Below are 25,388 nucleotides of genomic sequence, written 5' to 3'. Positions count from 1 at the left end.
GTGGGTCCGAATTTAGCCCTCTACCAATAGAATTGCTACAAAGCTCAGAGAGCTCCCCTCGTTTGAAACTATGATCACCGGTAACTTTGAAATAGTTATTCCTATTCGTGTGCATCTAGGTATTGTTGAGGCATTTTACTGATTAGAATTTTATTTTTATTGAATTGTCTCTGACCTAAGTGTTTGATTATTTGAATTAGTAGCTTTTTAACCTTTGTTAATTCCTCTACCCAGGAAAACACACGGACATGTAGACATTCCAAATTTAGCATAAAGTATAAGGGAGTTCAAGGGCGGTTGGCCTATTCCCAGATCTGTTTGCAGTGGCTCAGGGAGCTCGGGGGCAACCGGTGTGTTCACAGAGCAAACCGATGAAGTTCTCTTTGCACAGAACGTCTGGAAGGAAGTCGATAGATGTCGAGTGCTTTGTGGATCAAAGTGGGAATAAATAATTGAACAGAAAATGGGCAAAATAAACGAATAGAAGTCAGGCGCACACATAAAATTTGCCAGACCTAGATGTCCTCACATACAAAGGTGTATAAGGATATCAGTGTTGTTTTGCCGGCCTGAGGGTAAGCATTCATGTGGCTGAAGCAACATACCCATCTGCGTTTATTAAATTATACTAAGTAGTATCCAGGATTTTCTCATTTGAATATTCTAGCACTACATTATTAACATTTAGGTTTTAAAAATGATAAATCAAGTATTTGTGTATTCTTTCCGAGTTGATTTTAACCTAGGGAAATTAGGATTTTTTTTCCACGGTGGCCCTTGTAGCGTATTTGACATCAAAATTGAGAAAAGTATCTTTGGTGCTTAAGTTCTTTCACTTCTAGAGAAGACGGCCATGTCTATTTAATACATTTATTTATTAGCTTTCATAGTTGCCACTAAATATTTCAAATATCTTCCAAATTTCTCAGTGTATCATTGTATTTCACACCAAACTGAGATGTGTTGGTAGCTCTATGTTTTGTAAAAGTATAGTAGGAACCTCACATTTCTGAAAAACAAGGTAGCACAGGTGTCAAAATATAATTTTAAAAATGTTCAACATAATTCTCATGTAAATAGGTGCTGAGCATGTGTCAAAATTTCATGTAGCTTAACCAGCAGGATGGCAGAGTCAGCCCCAAAGCAGGAATATATATTTATCTCTGTATCCATAGTCATATCGATTCTACATCTGTAAATGTAAATTTCGGTACCAATCTTCCCTGATACCAAATTTCTTCTTTTTTAAATCAATTTCTTAATTTACAGAGGCCATTCATTAAAAAACCATATACCCTGACTTTTTAATGATAAAATGTATCCCTGCTGCTCTGGTAACTTTTGGCCTGTGGTTCTCAAACTTTAGCCTACATTAGACTCACCTTGTTAAACAAGGATTGCTGGTGTCTATCTCCGGGGATTTCTTTGGGCAGGGGAAGGGCTCATACCGATGTGGAGAACCCAAACGTAGGTGACAGCCAGCTGCCACTAATCCTTCAGCGTCAGAAAGGGAAAGAAAGAAGCTCTTCAAGGGAAGTCATTGCTCTGCCCATTCTAACAGGATAATTGAAAACCCTTTAGACATGTTATGTGGGCGTCATTTTTAAAAGTTCCACGTGCAAGGATTCCTTTCAAAGCAGATCCCCTGTTTCTGTTTCTGGGAGAGAAAAAAAAAACGATTTGGTCTCTCACCAAAACTTCCTTTAGGACAGGATGCTCGCTCCTAGAAATGGGCGGCCCAGCAGGGTGTAGAGTGCGGGAGGCCCCTCGGCTTCTCCAGACGGAGCCACAGGCTGTGTGTGTCTCTTTCCAGGACCAAGAAACCTCCTTCCCCAGGGCACTCTCAGCTCAGAGACTCTCCCCACGCTGGTGCTTTCTAGACGGTGAGTGATTCTGTATTTCAGCGAGGGGTGGGGGGGGGTGGGGAAGCAGCAGGGCGAGGCAGCCACTGGTGGCGTGGCCTGGAGTTTCCCAAAAGACTCTTCAGAAACCTTGCATGTGGCTCCACGGGGTTGGTATTTGCATCTCAACGATGTGGACGTGCTGCTGTTGCAGCACACTGGTCAGAAGTCATTTCCCTGGACGCAAGTGGTCAGCTCCTCCGGCTCATTGTCTCAGCATCAGGTTGCTCAGGCTGACATTGCCCTTCGTTGCTTTCTCCCCCCGTCCCCTCACCTCCTAAAACATATTGAGTGCCTCTCTGAGGCCAGCAAATAGCTCACTAACCATGGAATGGGTACCAACATGTATGTTATTTGCATGTTTGGGAACTTTTGTATTATCTTCATTAAACCATCATTTCAGTGTGATACATACTTATCAAAGCATAGACAATTTCAGTTGCATTCATATCTGCCCTGCTGAGCTTGACTCTGAATGCACAATAGGCCCATTATTTTCTTACTGGTTAACGAGTCCATTTTCCATCACCAGCATCTCTCATGCCCTAGATGCTGCTCAACTCTACTTTTCTGTCCAGTTACCCACATTGAAGTCCATCCCTGCTTATACGCTCCCCAGCGTACCTACCACCCAGTAGGTCTCTTGTCTGCGTGGTTTTCATCATAGAGCTCTCTTTGTTTCACTGTGTATGCATCCGAGAGGATGGAGATGTGGGTGAGAGCCTGACAGGGTGTATGATGTATGAGCACTATTATGAAGATGAGCATGAGCATCTATCTGAAATCTAACCTACGTGAATCATGACATAGGTTTTCATTAAAGGCTTGTCAACTCCCTCTGAAGGTAAATCACACTGCTGTTCCTCCAGCTGTTTGATCCCTGGTGATGAGGGACAAAATCACATTTTTCCTGTACCCACAGAGGAGTGGCTTATATTTAGGAAAATGTATATGAATTGTTCTACATACCAATGCCTTCTATACATGGTCTTTGATAAAATTACAAGGGTGGGTAATGATCTTAATGCACATGTTAGTTTTACTCTACAAATAGTTTTATTAGAAACCTTTACAAGGTGATTATAACCATGGTTAAAAAGAGCAAAAAGCAATGCCTTCTGGGGCAGGTTTTTTCCCCTTCCGTTGCTTTAAGGGGGCGGAGCCACAACTCTGGTTTCTTAGTTCCTTTCCTTTGGAGAAAAGCTACTCATTAAACATTTATGATTTTTGAATGATTATTTGCACTTGGAGTTTTTCCCTTTAGTTAGTACTATGTGGAAGATCTATTTATGGTATTTGGACTCTGGTAGATAGATTTAAGCAAGGAGAAACACAATTTTTTGAATATGAAGAATAAAGAGAATAAATTCTAGAAACCCAAGTTTGTAAGATGTTTTTCAAACATCTTACAAGATGCTTGCAAGCCAGTAAGATGCTTGCAAGCCAGCGCTACAGCCCAGTCTCTTTTACAAATGCTTAAATTACATATATACCTATATACATATATAGATATATATATATAATTTGTTCATTTATTGCTATTTTGACTTTCTCCAGACGTAGCTTAGGGACTGACTTTAAGGTGAAATGATTCCTTTGATACCAGATGTGGTCCCTGGCTCTGCCTCTTCAAGATCTTTTCCAAAACGAGAATCACTTCCTTGGGAAGTCTGGCTACCTGGAGTTTTTTGGTTTTGTATTTTTCTAGCTTTATTTACTTAAGAAATATGCATGGAGTCACAGCTCTGTTTGAGGTCCTGATATCTGGAGACAAAAGAATAAGGGAAGCACAGGCCTCTGAAGAGGCAGATGGCCGAGTCCAGCAGTTACCTGTGAAGGGAGCGTAAACAAAGTGCAGAGAGGTGGAAGCAGTGAGTTCCTTCCCGGGCAGGGGGCACGAGACTGAGGGAGGCCTCACAGAGGGGGAACGGTTCAGTTGGTCCTTAAAGGGCAAGTAAGGCTCAGGTTAGCAGATGCGATGGGGAGGCAGGGCTTTCTAGGCAGTGAGATACTGGCAGCACAGGTGTGGAAGCACTGAGGGTTTGTTAGTCGACTTAGGGGCTGCAGTGAGCTGCAAGGCTGGAATGGAAGGTTCCTGATGGTCGTGGTAGGACAGACGGAGTGCCAGGTCGCAGAACACTCTGAATGCCATGTACTTCTTTTTTCCCTAGCAACTTCTGCTGATCGCTTTTATCGAATAGACAGATCTCAGGTAAGTTTCCTTGTGCCTGCTTGTGAAAGTAAAAAATTCCCCAGTAACTATGCTTTATTGGTAGCTAATCTTACCAGTTTTTCCCACAGAAAACAGAAACATTGATACATTTTAGAATGGTATTCTTCGACTAAGCTATACCTTTTTATTTGTCTTGTTGTGGTTTACAATTTGTGGACTGAAGATGATATAACTTGACTGTTTACATGAGTACAAAAGATAACTAGACTGGTAAATACTATCACCACGCCACACTTCAAATTTTTATTCACACTGCTACTTTTAAATACCATGTCCTAGTCAAACTGTATGCCTTTTACAGTTTGAGACCTCAAGTATACATCTAGGCTACTTAGTTTCAACTCACCACCTCCCAGAGTTCGGTAATAAGAAAATGAAATGCTTATGCCTAATGGTAACACGTGTCCTCACTGTCCAAATTCCCCTGAAAAATGAAAGTGCCGTGTGGAATCCAGTGATGAAACCAGTTATTAACAGTGCCGTTTAGCCTTGACCAGGTCCTGGGGGTGGAAGTCCAGGTCATTGTCCACTCATGCTGGGCTGTCACACTGTTCCATGTGGGTGTCCCTTCTTTGATAGTTTTAGGGAAGAAGAGGCAAGACCTGGTTATACCTAATGAGATCCTGGCTGACTAGGAACCCAACCGGGATTCACGTCTCTCCCTCCCCAGCTTCTTGCTATGACGTTGCTTCAGGGAGGGACGTCCCCTGGTCAGGCCTCCGAGAACTCACGGTGGTCATTTGCTATGTCACAGAATTTCATTATTCTCCAAGACCAAGACACGCGTTGTGCTGTTAGGCTGCAGGTGACAGAGGTGAACGTCCTGTCAGTCGTCTGACAGACCTCTTTCTCTTCCTTAGGAACATTTGCACTTTGTGATGGAGATTTCCCAGGATGAGGTTTTTATTCTGGACCCAGATATGGTGTTGTCGCAGCAGGCGGGGACACCGCCAGGAATGCCCGATCTGGTGGTGGAGCAAGCTTCAGGGTGAGTGCGCGTCTCCGTTGGCAGTGTGGCGGTGAGACCGGCCCCGGGGTGCCGGCTGTGTCTTGCTTGGCTTCGGAACTGACCTTTCTAATGACATCAAACTATTTGAAAATACAGCAGTGCCCTCCTTATCCGTGGGGGATATGATTCAACACTCCCCCTCCCCCCACACACACTCAGGAGGTTTCTGAAACTGTGGATGGTGTCAGACCCTACATACTATGTTTTTTCCTGTATAGACATACTTATGATAAAGTTTAATTTATAAACTAGGCACAATAAAAGATCAAAAACAATACCTAATAATAAAACAAAACAGTTACAACAGCATGCTATGATCAAAGTTGTGTGAATGTTCTCTTTCCCTCTTCCTCCCTTCCTTCATCTGTCCCTCCCTCCCTCCCCCCCTCTGTGGTAACCAGTCTCATAGCTGAGACGGGCAGCCACCAAGTGACTGATGGGCAGATAGGGAACACAGCGTGGAGACCCTGGACAGAGGCGTGATTCACATCCCGGGTGGACAGAGGGGGACGACATACAATTTCATCAGGCTACTCAGAATGGCAGGAAATTTAAAACTCACGAGCTGTTTATTTTGGGAAGTCCCCACTTAATGTTTCCGAACAAAGGTTGACCCCAGGTAACTGAAACCAAAGAAAGCGAAACGGCGGACAGGCCGGGGCTACTGCACAGGTGTGCTGGTTGTGTTTCTTCCCTGCTGGAGGGCGGGTTTCGTCATCAGTCTGCCTTGGGAGCGGTTGTGTAGGAATGCTCTTTCCCGTCCAGCTTTGTGTCGCGTCTGAGCCCACGTTACCCACCACGCCCACACTGTCTGCCAGACTGGAAAGCGCTAGTGTTTGCATTACCTGTATTAGCAATGTCTGTATTAGCCAAATAAAAATTGACACGGGTGATTTGACAATTACGTTTCTCCTCTTCCTCCTCCTTCTCCTCTTCCTCCTTTTTTTGCTATATCCAGGCAGCCTGAGGCATATAGATTGTGTAATAATAACTCTCCCTGCCAACACTTATGATGAGCCACATACTGTGCTGAATGCCTTTGTTATATCCCTACCACCACTCCATAGTGACTTAATCATCTTAAGTGGTCTATGCTGGTGTCCTCATCTGTAAAATGAGAATAATAGTAGCCACGTATAGAATTGATCGCAGACCAAATGAACTGATGCACGCGAATCATTTAGAGTAGTTCCTGGCCCTTGATAGATACTCATTCAATACTCTGTTATTAAAATCATCTGTAGCATCATTTCACAATGACCCTGCTAATTTGCTACTATTATTGTCCTAAACCCGTAGATAAGAAAATTGGTGCCTCGAAGCCTTGTAACTTGCCCAGGATTGCACAGAAAATAAATGGAAAAACTGAGATGTAGTTCCAGGTTTTTCTGATGCCTGGGCCCATGAATGTAACCTTTACATTGAATGACTGGAGTGGTATTGGCGTTTCTAGGTTATTTCAAGAATTCAAAAGTATTTATTTAGAGCTTTTTACGTGTCAGGGACTAGAGTAAGCCTTTGAAGAACAAGAGCACCAGAATCAAAACAGACCAAAATCTCGGCCCTCTGAAGTCTAATGAACTTCAGCTGTTGACTGGTACGGGGAGGCTGAATAGTTGAAATAAGGATTTTCCTGGAAAGCACACACGTGCACTCAAATAGCATACTTGAAGCGTGCACATATATCTATCTATTCAGTATAAACAAAGCTACCCACTTGATAACCCTTGTGCCTGTTTAACCCTCTTCTCCAGTCTGTCTGACCCTTGCTGCTATGTGAGAGAGCTCCCAATCTACCGGGGCCCGCTGATGCCTGTGATATAAACTGAGTCTGCACGGCATCAAGAGAAGACAGGAGCTGTGGGATGGAACAGATACGTAGCTGTGTTTAGAAGCCAGAGCTAGTGACTTCGGAGCTGTGTTGGCACCAAGGGAAAGCCAACAGGTTCAAAGGCTGGCCTAATGTAACTCTGGGTGTTCCAGAAGGCAACAGAGAAGGCCACCTTCGCGGTCCGTGTACCATAAATCAAGCCTGTTAGTCGTGGGGAAAACAAGTGAGACGCCGAGGCCTACCCAGAGGCAGTAGGTACTAACTGAAGTCTAGATAGCCTCCCGCCCCACCCGATCTGGGCAGAGGCATGATTCACAGCCCTCTGATCTGATCCGTCCTTGATCTGATCAGAGGAAACCCAAGCTCGCCCTGGTCAAGTCCTGGCCAAAAGAAATGGCTGTGTCCTGGGTTAGACCTCTGCTAACTCTGGCTCCACAAATAAAGTAGCCTGAGACTCTACAAGTGCTTGAGTCAGTCCTTCCTTATTTCTCATCGGTGGCCCACACTGGACAACGCCGGGAACGGTGCAGCAGTCACTACTGCGGACGGCCTTTGTCATCTTCCAACCCCCATTCCTGCGTCAGGCTCCATTACTTCTTTTCTGTTGACATTTCACATGACTTCGTCTTGAAATTCGTGTGCATTCTCATCTGTAAAGAGGGCAGAATCATACAAATAGTTCATGACGGTTGAGCAAATTAAATGCAATAATAAATGTGAAGTACCTAGTGAATATATACTCACCAAAGAGGAATCTCCCGTCTCACATTTAGCGACAAGAGTCGTCTTGAGAAAGCACGGAGCGCGTCCCGTGGCTGACTTTGCTTACAAGTCTGGTGTCCTTCTCTCTCCCAGAATGTCAGACTGGTGGAACCCTGCGCTACGGAAACGCATGCTGAGTGATAGTGGAGTGGGCATGATCACTCCGTATTATGAGGACGCGGATATGAAAGATCTCAGCCACTCCCGTGGGCTCCAGTAAGAGTTCTCTCTCTCTTCTTCTGTGTGCCACTGTGATTCCTGGGAGAGCATCGCGTGGGGTCTTCACCAGTGGGAAAGCTTCTCTTTTCAGTGGTGTGCATGCTGTCTCGTGACCGTCTCACCCTGTGGTTGGACATTTTATTCACTTGGCTCACGTTTCTCCGCCCAAGCTCCCCACGGAGCTTCGCTTTCCATTTCCCTAGCCCATGAGCCACACAGAGACCTTTCATGGGGGTCTGTAAACATGTTCACCCCCAGCAGTGTTTGGTTCACCAGAAGCCAGGCCTTTCTGTGCTGACCACATCGTGAAGACGTGCATGCGAGTGACCGTGAGCAATTTGGAAGTGACGTATAGTTGTCATTCGTGTGAACGTGCCGACGTGCTGTCACAGCTGTTTCCTTTGTGTCCAGTCCTGAGCCTGCGGGTGTGTGCTCTGTGGGAGGCCACCAGCAGGCTTTGGTGGCTGAAGTGGAGTGTGCCGTTCACATGGCAGAGTCAGCACGTGTTCACGGATCAGAGTAGTGGGTGTGCTCTCTTCTGAGGTCTGATCGGGGTCAGAAGTGGGGTGAACGTTGGAGGTCGCAACAGAATGGGTACGTTTGTGTCCAGTGGGTCCCCCCTCCTATTGGTCCTCCTTGCCAGAGCAGGTGTGGGGTGCGGTCTGTGGTCACAGCCACACTCGGTCACACCCGATGTTGGATTTCAGGCCTATCACCCTGTTTCTGAGGTTGTGCAAGTTCATTGCAATTCATGAAATTAGGCTGGTTTCCAGTCTGATCCAGGGTCCTCATCGAAGAGGGACAATGGCCAGGTAACCATGAAATCTTACTATTTTTATGAAATAAGAGTACTAAGATTCCTTAGGAGCCTAGGGTTAATTGAAGACACAAGGCAATGTATGGTTTTAATGGGGAGAGAGGAAGCAATTTCCATATGGCAAAGGAGAGAAAAATGAGGAATCTAAAGCTAAAGTTTCATTGTACTTAGAGTGCATTTTAATTGCTTTTCTATACTACCTTTTGTTTCCTGTTTTGTTGGGGGAAGAGTGGAAAGGAAAAAGTGAATGACTATGGATTTTCCTCTGTAATTAAACCATGCTGTTAGTTTCTGATGGTATTTTGTTTGCTTACAATTCAGGGTGTTTTTCTATTTCTTTTTTATACAGAACTGAGGCTTGTGAACCTGGATGAGTTAGATACCCTTTAAGGGTTTTTAAAAGTGGCCATCTAGCTGTGGGTAGATTTGTTTGAAAATTGGAATTTTAATTAGCTGCAGAAATAAAAATTAAACCTAGACAAACCCGATGAGTGTTTAAGTTCTTATACACTAGCTATATCAAAAACGTAGAGTGTGATGTCAGCCTTGTTTCCCATGCCCTAATTTTCCTGCATATACTAATTAACATATGTATCATGATATGTGAAGTTATTGTTTGTAAAAGAATAAACATTCTTTCCATGAATCACAAGTAAATGTACCACCTTATATAAGTGGTAAGTAAGCTAAGTTTTTCAAACACTATATAAACACATCAACTCTTATTTTTTTATTTGGGTTCTATTGTCTTTTCAGGGATTTCTCAGTATTTTATTGATCTTCAATTGGCAGCTATCGGTTTTCCTGGCCATTATACTCCCTTAGCTCTTAAATACAGTAGAGCAGCTGAACCTGTTTACAAATGTTTTCTGTCCAACCACTCGGAAGACAAAGGAACATGCAGACATTCAGCCCCAGCCCTGGAGTCTCCCCAGCAGGACAGCCGGATGGGGGGGGGGCAGAGACTAGCAGTCCCCGCCGTGTGTGTCTGAACCCTTGACTTGCAGCACACATGTGCATGAAACAGCTTGTTTTCTTTAAAATTACTTTTTTAAAAATGTAAATACCATTCCCTACCCCAATTTGTCTAGGAATTCTTTTAAAAAACTTTTATTGTGTTTATTAATTCCTTAGGAAGAACATCTCTTTTCCTTCAGACATCACCTCAGATATAAATAGGTATAATTGCAGTTATGGAATAATACAGTTACATATATAAATATATAATCATCTATGATTTAATGTCAACAACGAGTATTGATAGACCCCTAACTGTACTTGCTTTGCACTGTGGTGAAATAATCTTTACTTCTTTCAACAGCATTTATATTTCACCATCGCTTAGCAGCCAAATAAACGGAGACTCACGAGAATTAACATATCCGCCTTGGGCCCCCCAGGATAACAAGGGCGAGAGCGGTGGGTGGCTCGAATGAGGTTACCTTGACGTGCAACTCCACACTGTCTGCCCTGTGCCACACGATCTTCCCCAAGGGCCCGGGCGAGAGCGGGCACTCAGAGCCCCGGGGCCCCAGACACCCTCACTTTGGTTCCTGTTTTTCTCCCGGGCATTTGCTAAGTGAAAAACATAGGGAAACAAAGTATGTGCAATATGTGTATATGACTAAAGATGAAACCAAAAGTAAATATGGTTGAGAACTCATTTTAAAGCAGTTATTTTGGCTCTTAACAAAGAGATTGAAACAAAAATCATGATAAACTTACTTAAAATTATTAAATATACAGCAAAATGCTTCAATCTAAATATGCACAAAAATTATATGAAAGGTGCTCATGTGCCAGCCGTCCTGATTATCAAGTTGTGGCTTTATGTTATTTATGTTAGGTCTTCCTTTCAATTCATAAACTACACAGGGCAGTATAAAAATGTGTGTTCTTTTATAGGATTTTTTTGTTTTGTTTTATCTTTTTGCTTTCCATCACCTGTATCTTATAATGCATACACTTTTAGAACTTGCCATTTCATTTAACATCGTATTTCTAAAATTTATTCATATTGACATTAAACTTTAAACCAGTTTATCTGGTATAGAATGTTACATCATAAACATGGCATAACTTAGTTATCCATTTTCATGTTGATTTCTAGTATTTTATATAAGAAATGCAGCGAAAATCCTGCTATATATATCCTGTGTTGCGAGGTATATGTGAAATTTCAACTTTACGCAGTATTGCAAAATTTACCTTCCTGTTGGGAATATTTAGGAGTCAGCATGTGAAGAGGGCCTGAGGAATTAGTGCAATATTCTAGGTACGACTGACATCTGTAGTTTTCAGCTTAAAAGTCCCAGCCAATGCAGAGCTAGGAGAAGGTGAATTGTGTGTTAAAACAAGTGGGTAGGATGTTCCTACTCACAGTGTGAAATAACCCCCTATATAGAAAACAACAAAAGGGAAATCTTTAATTTTTGGAATCGAAAATACTATTTACCAGATTAATTAGCAGGAAAGCACTAAAGTGGAATTTACAGAATGATTTATGGCTCTTACTCCATTTATCAAGAGAAAAAATGATGGCATACAAATAAAACATTCCATGTGATAAGCCAGGAAAAAGAATCTCAGAGTAGAGAAAAAAGACAGAAGAGATAAATAATAAAGATAAAGGCAGAAATCCATAGCAGGGAGAATAAAACAAAAACAACAACAACAAAAATAGATGACCAAGAATAAACTTGAAAAACTGATTTGTTACAAAGGTAAATAAGAGAGACAAAATTATGAGAAAACGTGTTAAAAAATAGATGCGGGGAACTGAGAGAACTGTAACCACAGTGCGCTCCCCAATCCTCTCCCCGCCGTGGCAGCCGGTCTGCGTCTGCTCGAGGCACCCTTTCCCCCCCAAACTCAGGCTGACCCTATCCCTTTGGGGTTCCTGGGGGTGTTCTCGTAGTTTTAAACTCCAGTTTTTTAGATCCATCAACCTTCCTCCTACTTCAGGGAGAGTGAGAGAATAAACAAACAGAGTGAATTAGGTCTCTGGTTATTACTGGCACCGGTTGCATTTATATTGTAATTCCATATGGAAACATCATAATGTTTGAGGAAAAAAATCTACGCCTATATATAATATAGAAATACCACTTGCACATAGGTCTTCCAGGAGAGACTATAATTCCAATGTGGGATTTACAACACATACTGAGTCTTCGAAACTGAGGAACACAGTAAAACCCATCTTTAAGAATCAGTTTTGAGCCCTGGCTGGCATAGCTCAGTGGATTGAGCACGGGCTGCAAACCAAAGCATCACAGGTTCGATTCCCAGTCAGGGCACATGCCTGGGTTGCTGGCCATGACCCTCAGCAACTACACATTGATGTTTTTCTCTCTCTCTCTCTCTTCCTCCCTTCCCTCTCTGGAAATAAATAAGTAAAATTTAAAAAATAAAGAATCAGTTTTGAAATAAATTGATGAGAGGTGGTTAATGCACATTGTAAATGCTATGACCATAATCAATTTGTGTTTAAGTTCAAAAAGTATTTTCAGTGTCTAAGAAAGTTCTACTTAAAATAACATGACTCTGGAAAGATGTGTGCTCTTACCATGAATTGTACCACCACAATTAATTCAAAGAATATATTTCATTTTGGCAGAAGATTAATAAGGGAGGAGGAACTAACTAAAATTTTCACAGAGAGAATCGATTTGAGTCCTAAGGAAAGCTTTTTTTTTAACTTCAGGATCTATGAGATTATTTTTTAAAAAGGAACTCACTGCAAACTCTGTGTATTCTTTCCCAGTTATTTTTGAGAAAAGGACAGACTTAACTGTGGGTCAGATGTGTTAAGAGAAAGCAGGTAAGGGGACTAGGAAGTATTTTTTAATTTCTAAATAAGAATAATCTTTTCTAGTTCTTTAAAAAAATATTTATTTATATTTAGAAAAAGAGGAAGGGAGGGAGAAAGAGAGGGAGAGAAACATCGATCAGTTGCTTCTTACATGCCCCTCCAACAGGGAACCTGGTTCACAACCCGGGCACATGCTCTGCCCGGGAATCAAACCAGCAACCTTGTGATCTGCGGAGCAATGCCCAACCCACTGAGCTGCACCAGTCAGGACTCCAGTTCTCATATGTTGTGGTTTATGCAAAACCCTCAAAACTGACTGAAGGAGGTGTATATCTTCTTAGTATCTCCAGGTCCAAAGCCTGAAAGGGCTAAGGTCAAGGTGAGATGGGTAAAAACAGAATACCTTGCCACTGGGCTAAGACCCTGGGAGGAAACCACCCAAAGGCAGATGTTCAACCCAGAGTCTGTGTCTAGGCAGGTATCTGTTACCTGATCGGATAAGCATGGCTAATGGGATTTTTATGATAGGCAGGCCATGTCTGTCTCTCACCAGGGATAATATTATCCGAAATGGAACTATAATGTGTCTGCTCTGACTCATCATCTCATTGAGATTCTAAGAAACAGGTTGACCCATTTATTCAACCATTCATTTATTAAGCAAATACATATTCTAGGCAGGAGCAGTACTTAAGACACAGAACTGAATAAATTATCGTTGTCCTTGAAGAGCTTGCTTTCCAAAAGGCTCCTCAAGGCCCTTTGCCTAAACCACATTTATTCTGGCTGCTTCTGATAGGTGCGAGGCTGTGTTGGTGTGTGCACAGAGTGTTCTGGAAGCAAGAGGAAACCGATACTATTTTCTCCAGATTTTCATTTTCTTAAATTGTATTGTATTTCTTGGAAACATTTCTTCGGGTATGATCGTTAAGCAATGATATCAAGGAGTGGTGTCACTTTTAAAATATGACATCGGGGCTTTTGTTGTGGATTTTATTCAGTTCATTTAAACTAAAAAAAAAAAAGATAAAACAATTCACCCACTTCTCCCATGCCTTGCCCCCACTTCTGGCAACCACCCACCTGTTCTCTGTATCTATGAGCTTATTTTTTTTTACATACAGGGCTTGACAGAAGCAGGTTTACAGTTGCTCATATAGAAAAAGACACATGTGTTATGATTATTACAATAGCTTTATTGACTCGAGAGAACAATGGCACAGTGCACCCAGGTCCAGTGTCCAGTCCTCACATTGCCGGCCTTCCCTATTTGCACGTTCCCGTAGTCTGCTCGCTGTACTCGAGCACACTTTGGCACCGAGTTCTTGCCTACACTTGCCCACCCCTCTGTATCAGATTCCACCTGTGAGAGAGGTCATATGGTATTTGTCTTTCTCTGTCTTTTTTTCTCTGACTCACTTAGCATAATGCCCTTGAAGTCCATCCATGTTGTCACAAATTGCGAGATTTGATTTTAATTTTTTGTGACTAAATAACTTTCCTAGTCACAGGTTCTTTATCTGAACATCCATCTATGGATGCTAAGGCTGTTTCTGTATCTTGGTTATTGGAAATAACCCTGCAGTGAGCATAGGGATACAGATGTTTTTTGAATGAGTGCTTTTGGTTCCTTTAGATAAATACCCAGAAGTAGGATTGCTGGGTCACATGGTAGTTCTATTTTTAATTTTGGGGGGGAACCTCCATACTGTTTTCCAGAGTGGCTGCACCAATTTCCATTTTGCAAACCGTGTAGAAGGGCTCCCTTTTCTCCCCATTCTGAACAACCCTTGCAATTTCTCGTTTTCCTAATAGCCATTCTAATGGGTGTGATGTTATCTCATTGTGGTTTTTGTGATTTTGCGGTTTTGTGGTTTGCATTTCCCTGATAATTAATGATGTGGAGCATCTTTTCATGTGCTTGTTGGCAACCTATATGTTCTCTTTGGGAACATGTTTATTCAAATCTGCCCATTTTTCTTTTTTTAATGAGTTATATGAGTTCTTTGTGTATTTTGGATATTTGCCCCTTACCAGATATATGAACTGCAATATCTTCTCCCACTCTGTAGGTTACCTTTCCATCTTATTGATGGTTCCCTCTGCCATGAAGAATCTTTTTGGTTTGATGTAGTCTCACTTGTTTATTTTTGCTTTTGCTTTTGGTATCAGATTCGAAAAATCATTGTCCAGACCTTTGTCAGGGAGTTTACGGGCTATAATTTGTTCTAGTAGTTTTATGGTTTCAGGTCTTATGTTCAAGTCTTGAATCCATTCTGAGTTAATTTTTGTGTGTGCATTGTGAGATAGTGGCCTAGATTCATTCTTTTGAGTGTGGCTGTCCAGTTTTCCCAGCACCATTTATTAGAGAGACTGCCTTTCCCCATTGTACATTCTTGGGTCCTTTGTCATAAGTGAATTGACCGTATATGCATAGATTTATTTCTGGGCTGTCTCTTATGATCCATTTATATATTATGTGCTTATTTCCAATTCAACATTGTTTTAATTACTATAGCTTTAAAAATTATTGAATTTAGTTGCTATAGCTTTGTAATGTAGTTCGAAATCAGGAAGCAATGCCATCAGCTTTGTTCATCCTCCTTAAGATTGCATTGGCTTTGGAAAACTAATATAGGTTTAAAAATAAATGTATGTATCTCAGAGCAATCTAACATAGGCAGTAGAACACAATGAATTTTTAAACGAAGGGGTACAAATTCACATTTAGTACAGTATACAATACAATCAATAACACCATCAGCTACTGTTGGCTTCACAATGTACAGTTCATTCAACTGGCCGAACTGTTCGGTGATGAAGGACGTAGTTATATGCTGGGAAGATATAATATTTTTTGCACAGTTTAATAAAAACATGAAAGCTTTCTGTCCAAATAAAAAAGCTATTTGTCATTATGCACTTGGTTTTGCTTTGTCTTTTTTTTTAAAGGCCACTGAAATATAAAAAGTGATCAGAACATGATGGTGACATCAAAGTCAATGTCTTCACAGGGCTGTAACAGCGCAGCTGGCACTTAAGTCACCGTTAAGTCCGTAGACGATTTCATGGCCTTACTTTGAAGAGCACTGCAGTGTGAGACTCGCTCAGGTGCACGTAGGTGTGTGAGGTGTGAAGCAGCGACCTCATGCAGCTCCTGTTGTGTTCAACCCTATCCAATGAAAACTAAACGTAAAAATAAAAGCTCTTGGTAGTAGGAAACTTTTGTGAAGATAGGGTTCCACACGATGTGTTACTTTCCAAAAATCTTTATATCACATTGTGAGCAAAATCTGTTTTTAACATTGTGGAGTAGCCTACTTTGCACTAACAGGCATTTGAAAACACGGTCAAACACGCCCTGTGGTGGTATAGAAATCAAACCACACACTTACTTACTTATATAGCACTACTCCGCACCAGCTAAAATGAATGCGAAGTTCACAGGGTGTAACATCTTTTACCAGAAGACATGTTCTGGAAACAAGAGGAAATAGAATTCTCTGCTTCCTCCACATTTCCATTTTTACATAAAAAGGAGGAGCGTTTAAAGGATTAATGAAAAACGTTAGCCTCAAAAAGGCTTTTTAAGGGTTCCATACTTACTTCTTTTAACCTTTGCACAAAAAGAGATCAGTGTCTGCATTGCATCATTATATAACCAGAATAGACTTCAGATAATTGAATGGACTCAATGATAGTTTAGTTTCATTCCAGCCGATGTGTGTGTAAGAAAGTTCACAGAACTGGCAAGTCATTTAGGGAAATCCAAATATCTAATAATACTTTAAACTGAAAGATGTATATATATATGTGTATATATATGTGTGTGTGTATATATATATATATACACATATCTCCTTTTTAGTGTCATCTACAATTCTAAACCACCATATCAAGAAGATAGTTCTGAAATTTCCCCCCTTTCAAAACCTCAGAAGTTCTGGGCTGAGCGTGGGAGCGACAGCTACATTTCCCGCTTGTCTCCCGGCACTTCCTTTACCCGGCTTCTTCTTGGAACGTCAGCGGTTGGCCTGCCAAATAAAAAAGATAATTGCGCGTATTGTCAAAGCTCCAGTTCTCAACAGGAAGGCAGACTATGGAGCAGTGATTTGGGTTATGGAACTATCCTTCCAACATCACAGTCAGATAAGAGAGAGAAAATTAATCTTCTTAGTGGGGTGCGGGTTTTGCTGGAAGACGTCTTGGAGATGGAATCGGCGCTGTCAGGGTAGAGACAGTCCCTCGCATCTGTTTCACGGAGATAATTGCATCCCGTCCCTGCTTACCTTTGACTGGCCCAAATCTTGTTCTCCCTGGCTAATCGCTCAGGCTGGAAATGCTCCTTTTTAGCTGATACGCGTCTTTCCTTCTTCTTTTCCCTGCCTTACCTCAAGTTGTTACCCTCTCCTTTTAGCCAAGCATGTAATAATATTCTGTCTCTTCATATGTGCAGAGTATTTAATGAGAGGTTTTTCTCTGTTCTTTTTATAATTGTTCCTCAAACAGTTATGTGTATTTGAGCTCTACACCTTTTTTTCCCCCTTAACATGGAGCTACATTTCCATTTCTTTTCTTTTTTGTAAAGATTTTATTTATTTATTTTTAGAGAGGGAAGGAAGGGAGATAGAGAGAGAGAGAGAGAGAGAGAGAGAGAGAGAAATATCAATGTGTGGTTGTCGGGGGTCATGGCCTGCAACCCAGGCATGTACCCTGACTGGGAACTGAACCTGTGACACTTTGGTTTGCAGCCTACACTCAATCCTCTGAGCTATGCCAGCCAGGGCACTTCTGAGGTTAGTTAGTGCCAGAAAAGAATTCTTTATACATCAGATCTTATTTTGACCACCATGGGGTTGGTGGTGGAGACTTGCTAAGGTAAGCTAATAACAAGGTGCTAAACCTTGTTATTATTAAACACCCATCCTATTTAAAATGACAAGAATTCTGCCCTTCCATTTCTGACTTCCAAGTTTAGCCCGTGATTACAACACAAGGCCATATGGTTCCTGTTCAGCCACTCTCTTTTCTCATTTGTAAAACCCGGCGGCCTCACCCACTCACACTTGAGGGACATGCGGACACGAGGGAAGTGGCTCGAATCTGTCTCAAAAGCGTGTGCGTCCCTGGGACGGACGGACTGTGGCTTGCTCATTCTGTGTCTGCAGCACTTCGCATGGAGCCCCGGATAACCCGCACTCAGTAGGGCTGGCCTGCTGGGGGAATGGCTGAAGGGTGGGTGTCAGAGAAAAGGGGCTCAATTAACCAAAAGGGAAAGTCTGTGTGTCCTGCCATCGTGAACCCAGTGCTAATTTCATGGCAGTTGTCACACAACACTATACCAAGTGCCCCGCATTTTCGTTAGGCTGTGGGACCATTGACATACTTCATGCTGTAATAAGGATCTGTTTGATATAGGGCATTCACACAGTTAAATCAAGAAGATGCACCAACTCCTCCCTGGCTGATCGCTCCAGGGAGGGCGGCACTGCCGTTTCACCAGGCAGCTAAAGCGGACTCAGGTGGGCGAGGAAGCGGTGTGGGCACACGGTGGAGGATGGAGGAGCATGGTGGCAGGCCGGGGCCCACAGGAGGGATCGGTCTAGAGGCCGCTGCAGCGCCGCGCTGGCCGGTCTCTGGGTTATTTCAGTTATGTCAATAATGCTCGGTGTTTGAAGAGGTTTTAGAAGTTCTTTGGATGGAGGGGAAGGAACGTGGCATGTGGGGAACCATAAACCACCAAGATTTTATAGGCAGAACTGGATCCCGGGGCTTCCCAGGGATTTCCAACTGAAGGAGAGGAGGCAAGAGCAGAGCCTTCGGAAGCGTGGGGACCATATGTCAGAACGGTGACTTCCCCGAGTTGCCTGCCAGGCGGGGGGGGCCGCAGAAAGGGCCTCTGGGGGGCTGATGGGAGGCTCCTTTAAAAACACAGCGGGCATACCTTCTTCCTGCCCACAACACTGACCGCTCTGGGGCATTAAGCAAAGCTAGCAGGAAGGTGATGGCATTTTTCATGACAAAACCATTTAAGCACCGTTCTAAAATTGGGAAAATGATAACTTCATCTCCCCGTCCATTCAGAACTTAGAGCAAGTACTGCCAAGCCGTAGGGGAAGGGGGATGTTTCTGTTTTTCTGGCGCAGTGCTGCCAGCGCGGACTTGGGTCCTCATCCTGTCTCGTGTCCTCTGTGAGCAGCCAGGTGCTGGTGGCAGGGTCGCCATGCATTCTTTTTGTGTGTGTGGTGGGTCCTCTCGTCCCTGAAGCAGTCACTGGGTCTTCCTTAGGGGCCTTTAGGTGACAGTCTGACATTGCAGTCTCATTAGTCTGGCAGTCAGAGTGGGGGTACAGTCGGGTAAGTTAGACGGGATCCGAGCTAACGCACGTCAGCGTCGATGGAGGCAACAGCAGTCCTACTAAATGAAGGCGTGTCTCTCCTTGGGGGCCCAGCTTTCCTAAGCACTGGGGTTAAAATGTAGTCAGGAATGGTGAGAGGCATCTCCCAGAGCATGCTGGGGAAAGTGGCCATGCCATCAGGAAAGGGGCATAGTTTCCGAAGGCTCAAACAATGGGTGTTCCCTTCCTGTTTGAAAGGGGACAGATATTCGAAGTTAAGCCCACTGCCATGTCCTTCTGAGAGGCCCCACCCCGTGGAGTCCATGTACCTGGGGACTTGTTCCCTGGACACACCACGGGGCTCCCTCAGCAGGTTTCGGCAGCAGGAGGGAAGCAGGGAGGCTGCCTCTCCTCTGCTCCGATCGGCTGCCTGTCAGGATCTGAGCTGAATGCGTGTCTTTAGTGTTAGGGGTCAGAGAAGAGAGAAGCAGCCGCACTTTATCCTGGTTGTGACTTTGGTGCCTCTACCTGTGACATATTTTGCAGTAAGTCCTCTCTCCCGACCGCTGGTCCTGGAGCTCGCCTGTCCCCACACATCCTCCAAAGGTCACCTAGGAGTCAGCTCACTGCTGCCTCACCGCTTTCCCTCCCCACCTCCACAGAGAAGGGGCAGAGACCTCAGGGAACGCAGGTGAGGGCGGCCAGGAGGGCAAGGTGGTCCCAGTGGGCCCTGTGTCCTGCCCTCTTTCTCCTCCTCCAGAGTCCGGTGCTCCCCACGCTCGAAAGTCTGCTTCAAGGTTTCCAGGACCTCCTGGCAACCCCCACTCCTCTCGGACCACCCACCTCCAACACAACCTGCCAGTCCTTCGGCTTCTTTCTCAAACTCCCACCAGGACTCTTGTGTTCTTATTTTTATTTATCCATTTTAGTGTATCTGCCTTTGATGAGTCATTTGATTACGTTGATTGAAAGTGTGAATGATAATTTTGAAATCCTTTCAAACCTATTTGCCCGCGCGTCTCAGGCTGTAGGGCACTGACCAGTAGTCGCAGGGTGTGCTCAGGTGGGGGTCAGGTGTGAAGGGGGTGCCTTTGCTGCCATCAGAAGTGGAAGATGGGGGGACGGGAACGTAAAGCTTGTGGAACTTCCCTCGGGAACCTCTGCAGAGCCCCAAACCCACAACACTAATGACAGCAGACACGAAATAAACCTGCAACACGAAGAGACTACCTATTCAGAATCCAGGGAGACAGACCCACATTTTCCCTTTTTCTTTTCTTTTATTTTTTTAAGCGTTTATTTATTTATTTTTAGAGAGGGAAGGGAGGGGGATAGAGAGAGAGAAACATCATTCTGCAGTTGCTGGGGGTCATGGCCTGCAACCCAGGCATGTACCCTGACTGGGAATCAAACCTGTGACACTTTGGTTCACAGCCCGCCCTCAATCCACAGAGCTACACCAGCCAGGGCTTTTTTCCTTTTTCTTACTTTTCTGGCTCTTCTGCTAATTGCCAAGCCCAGGAGCAACTACCACCACCAGTACTGCCCTGCCATCTTCTTCTGTGCTCTGTGTGATTGATTCGTCTCCCTCCACGAGTCCCTGAGGATCTCCTCGCACGGGGGGATGAAATGTTCTAAATTCAGTATCGCTCGCAACTCCCAGACAGCATGGAGCAGTGCTTAATTATTGAAACATTGAATTAACTGAGTTAATTCTCAAAGCTAGAGTCCGTGGAGCTCATTTTCACTGTTTGTTGTCAGTATCGCTGTGATCTACTTGCCTTAGTTTATCATTTTTTATGAGATGATGAGATTTATTGTTTTGCTCTTTACTCTTCTCCTGGTTTTGATTGTTTATGCTAATATTACTTGAAAGCTGTCCCGTCTCTAGACGTAGAATTGGGAAGAGACAGATGCTCAGGATTCTGCTTCCCAGACCAGTGTCTTAAGCATGAACTCCCTCGTCCAAGAAGTGGATGAGGTGGGAGAGGGTGATGGGAAAACTTCTGGAATGTATTACAGTTATCTTCAGATGAGATGCCAGAGTAGCTTCCAACTGCACTGGTTTTTTTCCCTTTTCTTTTCTTCCATATTCTGAAGCTGGATTCAGAAGCCCTGACTTGATTTTGTAAAAATGGTGAGTTGTGGGTGAGCCCTCACTCAGTTACCCTGGGCCCGCAGGCTGACAGTGCAAATCCTGCATCCTGTACGTGAGACGGCCTTTCATAGACCCCGTGTTTTCCGGACCATAAGACGCACCTAGGTTTTAGAGGGAAAAAAATGTTTGAAGCAAAAAAATGTGGTTAAATATTTAATAACACAAATAACATAATATTTCACCAGTGTAAATGGAAACTGAACTCAACAGCAGCATTAACAACCATTATTCCTCCCAAATTTGGGGGGGGGTGAGCATCTTATAGTCCAAAAAATATGGTAAGTTTCTTTCTTAACACTAAACGTGGCGCTCACGTGATTTGCCTCCACGGTCCAGAGCTTTGCATTTCAATCTGTAATTTTTTTGAAACTTTTTATTGTTGTTCAAGTACAGTTGTCTCCATTTCCCCCCCACCATGCCCCCCCACCCCGGCCATCTGCACCTCCCACCCTTGATCCTACCCCCTTTGGCTCTGTCCATGTGTCCTTTATACACGTTCCTTGACAAACTTAAGAAAAAAAGAATCCACACTCACAAAACTCCAGACAGATCGTGTCTCAGCAGGCACCGTGGGCCTGGGCTCGAGGGTCGCCAGAACAAAGCCCGCAGATTTTGTTTTTGTTTTTAATTACTTTATTGTTGTTAATTATGGTTGTCTGCATTTTCTCCCCACCACTCCCCCCACCCCAGCCAAACCCACCTCCCTCCCTTGCTTCCACCCTCCCCCTTGGTTTTGTCCATGTGTCCTTTATCATAGTTCTTGCAAACCCTTCTCCCCCCATCCCCTCCCCCCTCCCCTCTGGCTATTGTTGGATTGTTCTTAATTTCATGGCTTAGGTTTTTTTAAAGGGTGCTCCCTACTGGCTGAGCAGATTTCAAAATAACATGCCTTTGCTATTTTTTGCTCCCATTTTAGAAAATGGGCAGGCAATTATATTGAAAATACTGATTTCTAATGGGAAGTATCACATCCTTTATATCTGCGTGACTGCACTGTGCCTAATATACAATTTTTTCAGCATCTTTTTCAAAATGCTAAAGTGTTTTCCTGCAGTGTTCATATTTTAGCTAATAAAAAGTATGATGCTGACGCTTTCATATTGAATGAACTTATTGAACATTAGTTCCTTCAGGGCTGTCTCCTTCTTTTATCAATTTTTTCCCTAGGTCTCCTGCCTGATTTTGCCCATTTCTGCCCATCTCTTTATCCACAGAATTCCAACTCCTTTCTCTTCATTTTGTTGCAGTCCTTAGGGATGAACAGTAGATGGCAGTAAAATTTCAAGCTCAAAGGGCATTTAGGGGCTTTCTCAGCAAACCAAGGAGCTTGTCTGGGAGGAATTGAATTGTACAAATCAGTGGCAAAACAGAGGTATTTTCAAAACGCCAAATACAACTTGATTCAAGAACTTATTGAAAAACACTAGAAATTGCAGGTATAGCTCATGGGGAGATTATCAAGGTATATATGTGGGTAGTAGAGTCTTAAAGAATAGGAACTTAGGAGAATGAAGAGAATTAGTGGCATTTACATCAGATGAAGGAATCACCAGTGAACTTCACTATCTGAGTTCTGGGACGTATTTCCCTCCCTCCACACAAACGCCCATCTCTCTCTCCTTCCTTGGAGTTTGCTCTTCCTGCTCCCTCCCCGCTATTGGCGGTGAATGTTACCTTTAAGGCTGCCTGGCAGTCCCTGAATGGGTCTGTGGCCACTTGAATAGAGAATGTGTTTGTCTTTCTCTCCTTTCAATGCCACTTTGTGTGGCTGCTGTCACTTTCATCTCGCTCGCCCCCGTTCTCGCCTGCCCTGTCTTTTACTGTATGTGCTTTGTGTATTGTCTTAATAGCAATATTCATAATTAGTGGGGGGGGGGGTGGCAAACAAAGAGAGGATTGTGGAATTGATGGGGATTCTCAGTGCTAAGGCGTTTGGGTTCTATCTTCCTAGTTAGAGATGCTTTTGGGGATAGAGTCGTGGCGGTGAAGATGTCAGGTGTCACCGAGATCTGAGATCTCGCTGTTTGTCGCGGGAGCGCTCAGAATGATGTCATCAGTTGGACACAGCAGGCCTCCAGGCAGTGAAGACCCTTCGGGGTAACTCAAGGGAGAAAAGCTATTGTCCGGAGAGGGTCACCTAACAGCCAGACTTGCAAGCCGCATTAAATTGTTCTTGGGCTTCCTCGACTTCGGTGGAAATCCTTTGTCCACCGACAGGAGATAAGCTCGATGTGTGGGGCATCACCGCTTGAAGGTAAAACGGAAAGGAGAAAGACGGCGCTTCTGCAGCAGTGGCGTGAGCTGAAAATGCGCCTGGAAGGGGCGCCCAGCCTGGGAGAGCGGTTTCCTTTGGGCCGGTTCTCAGGAGTCTGTCCACAGAGAGCCAGGCAGGAGACAGAATCCAGCCGGGGTGGTTTCGCCCAGGTCCAAATGTTCCTGGTGGGAGCCCACCGTTTTACAGAGACTGGATCCCACCCGAGGGTGAGGCAGGTGGAAGACTCAAGCCCAGGGATCTTTCAGGGCCGTGGCCAGGAGAGGGAGAAAGAAAAGAGAAATGGGAAGAGAGAGACAGAGGGCAAGAGCGTTTCGAGTTGATATAAACTAGAGACCAGAGGCTTCTCTTCCTCTGCCCGGGGAGGACGGGTGAGCGCCCTGTGCCCACAGGAAGCAGTGCGTGGGCTGCAGCCCTCGCCCTAAGCTGGCGGACAAAGAGGACGGGCAGGCCCAAGGAGAACATGAGTACCAGAGAGCGTCGCTCTCCACGTGCGTGCTCCTTTGTTCCCCAGAGAGGACCTCACAGCCAAGGGGCGGTTTGTTTGTGGCCCGCCAAGCGAGGGGAGAGAGAGCACAGCCTCTAGCAGTCAGGAGAGCGTTCCTCCTTGGTTTCCTCTGCAATCCTGGGGTGGCAGCCAGGCAGCAAGGGGCCCCGGCTCCTCCAGCCAGGCCTGGGAGTGGCTGTGACTGTATCTGCCCCACCTGACCCCCGCCATCCACTGTGTTAGGGCAACACTCCATTGCTGAGTGTTTTCAGAGCACGGATCTCTGTTCTTGTGCCTGTTCAGACTCGGAGCTTAACCTGTGCTGTGTGTGTGTTCTAAGCTCACCTCCATGTGACTCCATTCCTCCGCCAGCTCCCCTCGAGGGGACGGTTTACACATGCTCAGTAGTGAGTACGCGTGTGTTGGCGTGTGTTGGAGACGCCGGGGAGGGAGATAGACATTCCCTTGTGGGGCGGTTCTCTCCAGAAACTGATAGACCCATATAGACGGGTCCCCAGTGTCCACCTAATTGACATCCTTCATCTTAGGAAAGGTTATCTAAGGTGGCTAGTCTGTTGACCCCCTGTCTCTCCCCAAGGAAAGAAATGATGCAGACACACCAAGGAGGGCCGAGTAGGAAAAACATGGATGCTACTGAATTAAAGCCAAGGAATGGAAACAGAAGAAAAAATATGATTTAGAGGCTAAAAAAAAGTAGAGTCAAGAGAGCATTATTCAAATTAACAAGATACTGTGTTAGGATGAGCTCGTAGGTTTGGAGAGTTTCACCCAGCTTGCCAAGAAATAAATGCATGCCCCTAAAACACATGGCAGAGCATTCTAGCGCATTGGAAGGGCTGAACACGTCGTGATGCCCACCTTCCCGGTTCCAGGCTGGTTGATTAAAAACAATAAACCGTCGCAAGAAGTGCAATGCTTCTGAAAGACTCTTTTGCCTTCATAAATATAACCCTCTGTCGCTCTCTCGAATTAGTGCTTTGTTGGTAGAAAACTGGGCACCTACTTCAATGCCCGTAAGCCTTGCACTTGATCTACTCAAAAGATTAGAAGGTTTGAAGGGCCACGTGCTGGTGGAAGGCAATCTCAGTGACTGTTTTTGAGTGTCTTGGACCTTCCTTGTGTTTTAAGTGATGACTCAGTCTGTCCTGTACAGACGCCACTGGCCAATGTACTGGTTTATGTCTCATTCTGTCAGATTCTAGGTGTCTTCATGCATTTATCTCATAAAATGTTTCATTCCAAGATGTTGTGTAGGTAGGGTCGTTTCATGCTTTTAGACTTTTCCATGGAAACCCCCCTGTTCCAGGGGAGAGCAGACACCCTCCTAGGGACCATGGAGACATTACCTGAGCCCTCTGCTTTACACACAGACTTTTTGTTTTTTAAGTTTATTGCTTTATTTTAAGAATTCAGGCAACCTTTGTTGCTAGTTTCAATACAAAAATAATCTTCTAATTTTACCAGTTAAATGATATCATTTCCCACGTGAAAATAGTGTGCTGTTTTCCTGGGGCCTCCCTCATTTTC

The 25,388-nt window shown here is 44.2% G+C and overlaps 1 protein-coding gene and 1 long non-coding RNA gene across 5 annotated transcripts in view; both read left to right on the top strand.

Moving 5' to 3' along the window:
- The window catches only part of DGKI (diacylglycerol kinase iota), a 400,657-nt gene that overhangs the window by 324,269 nt on the left and 51,000 nt on the right, over positions 1 to 25,388 (top strand). For 3 of the 4 annotated variants that reach the window (XM_036010940.1, XM_028525751.2, XM_036010941.1), the window contains 4 exons: positions 1,814 to 1,883; positions 4,073 to 4,113; positions 4,995 to 5,122; positions 7,830 to 7,952. In XM_036010940.1, coding sequence (XP_035866833.1) covers positions 1,814 to 1,883; positions 4,073 to 4,113; positions 4,995 to 5,122; positions 7,830 to 7,952 — 362 coding nt within the window. The remainder of the gene's footprint in view (positions 1 to 1,813; positions 1,884 to 4,072; positions 4,114 to 4,994; positions 5,123 to 7,829; positions 7,953 to 25,388) is intronic. The other variant, XM_036010942.1, reaches the window with a different exon arrangement.
- On the top strand, positions 11,816 to 13,150 carry LOC118497198. Its single transcript, XR_004899730.1, has 2 exons — positions 11,816 to 11,986; positions 12,188 to 13,150. It is a non-coding gene; the product is annotated as an uncharacterized LOC118497198 (long non-coding RNA).

The sequence above is a fragment of the Phyllostomus discolor genome, chromosome 10 (assembly GCF_004126475.2).
Source record: "Phyllostomus discolor isolate MPI-MPIP mPhyDis1 chromosome 10, mPhyDis1.pri.v3, whole genome shotgun sequence".
In the NCBI taxonomy this organism is placed as follows: domain Eukaryota; kingdom Metazoa; phylum Chordata; class Mammalia; order Chiroptera; family Phyllostomidae; genus Phyllostomus; species Phyllostomus discolor.
Note: the sequence above shows the minus strand (reverse complement) of the source record. Positions and strands in the feature narration are given on the sequence as shown.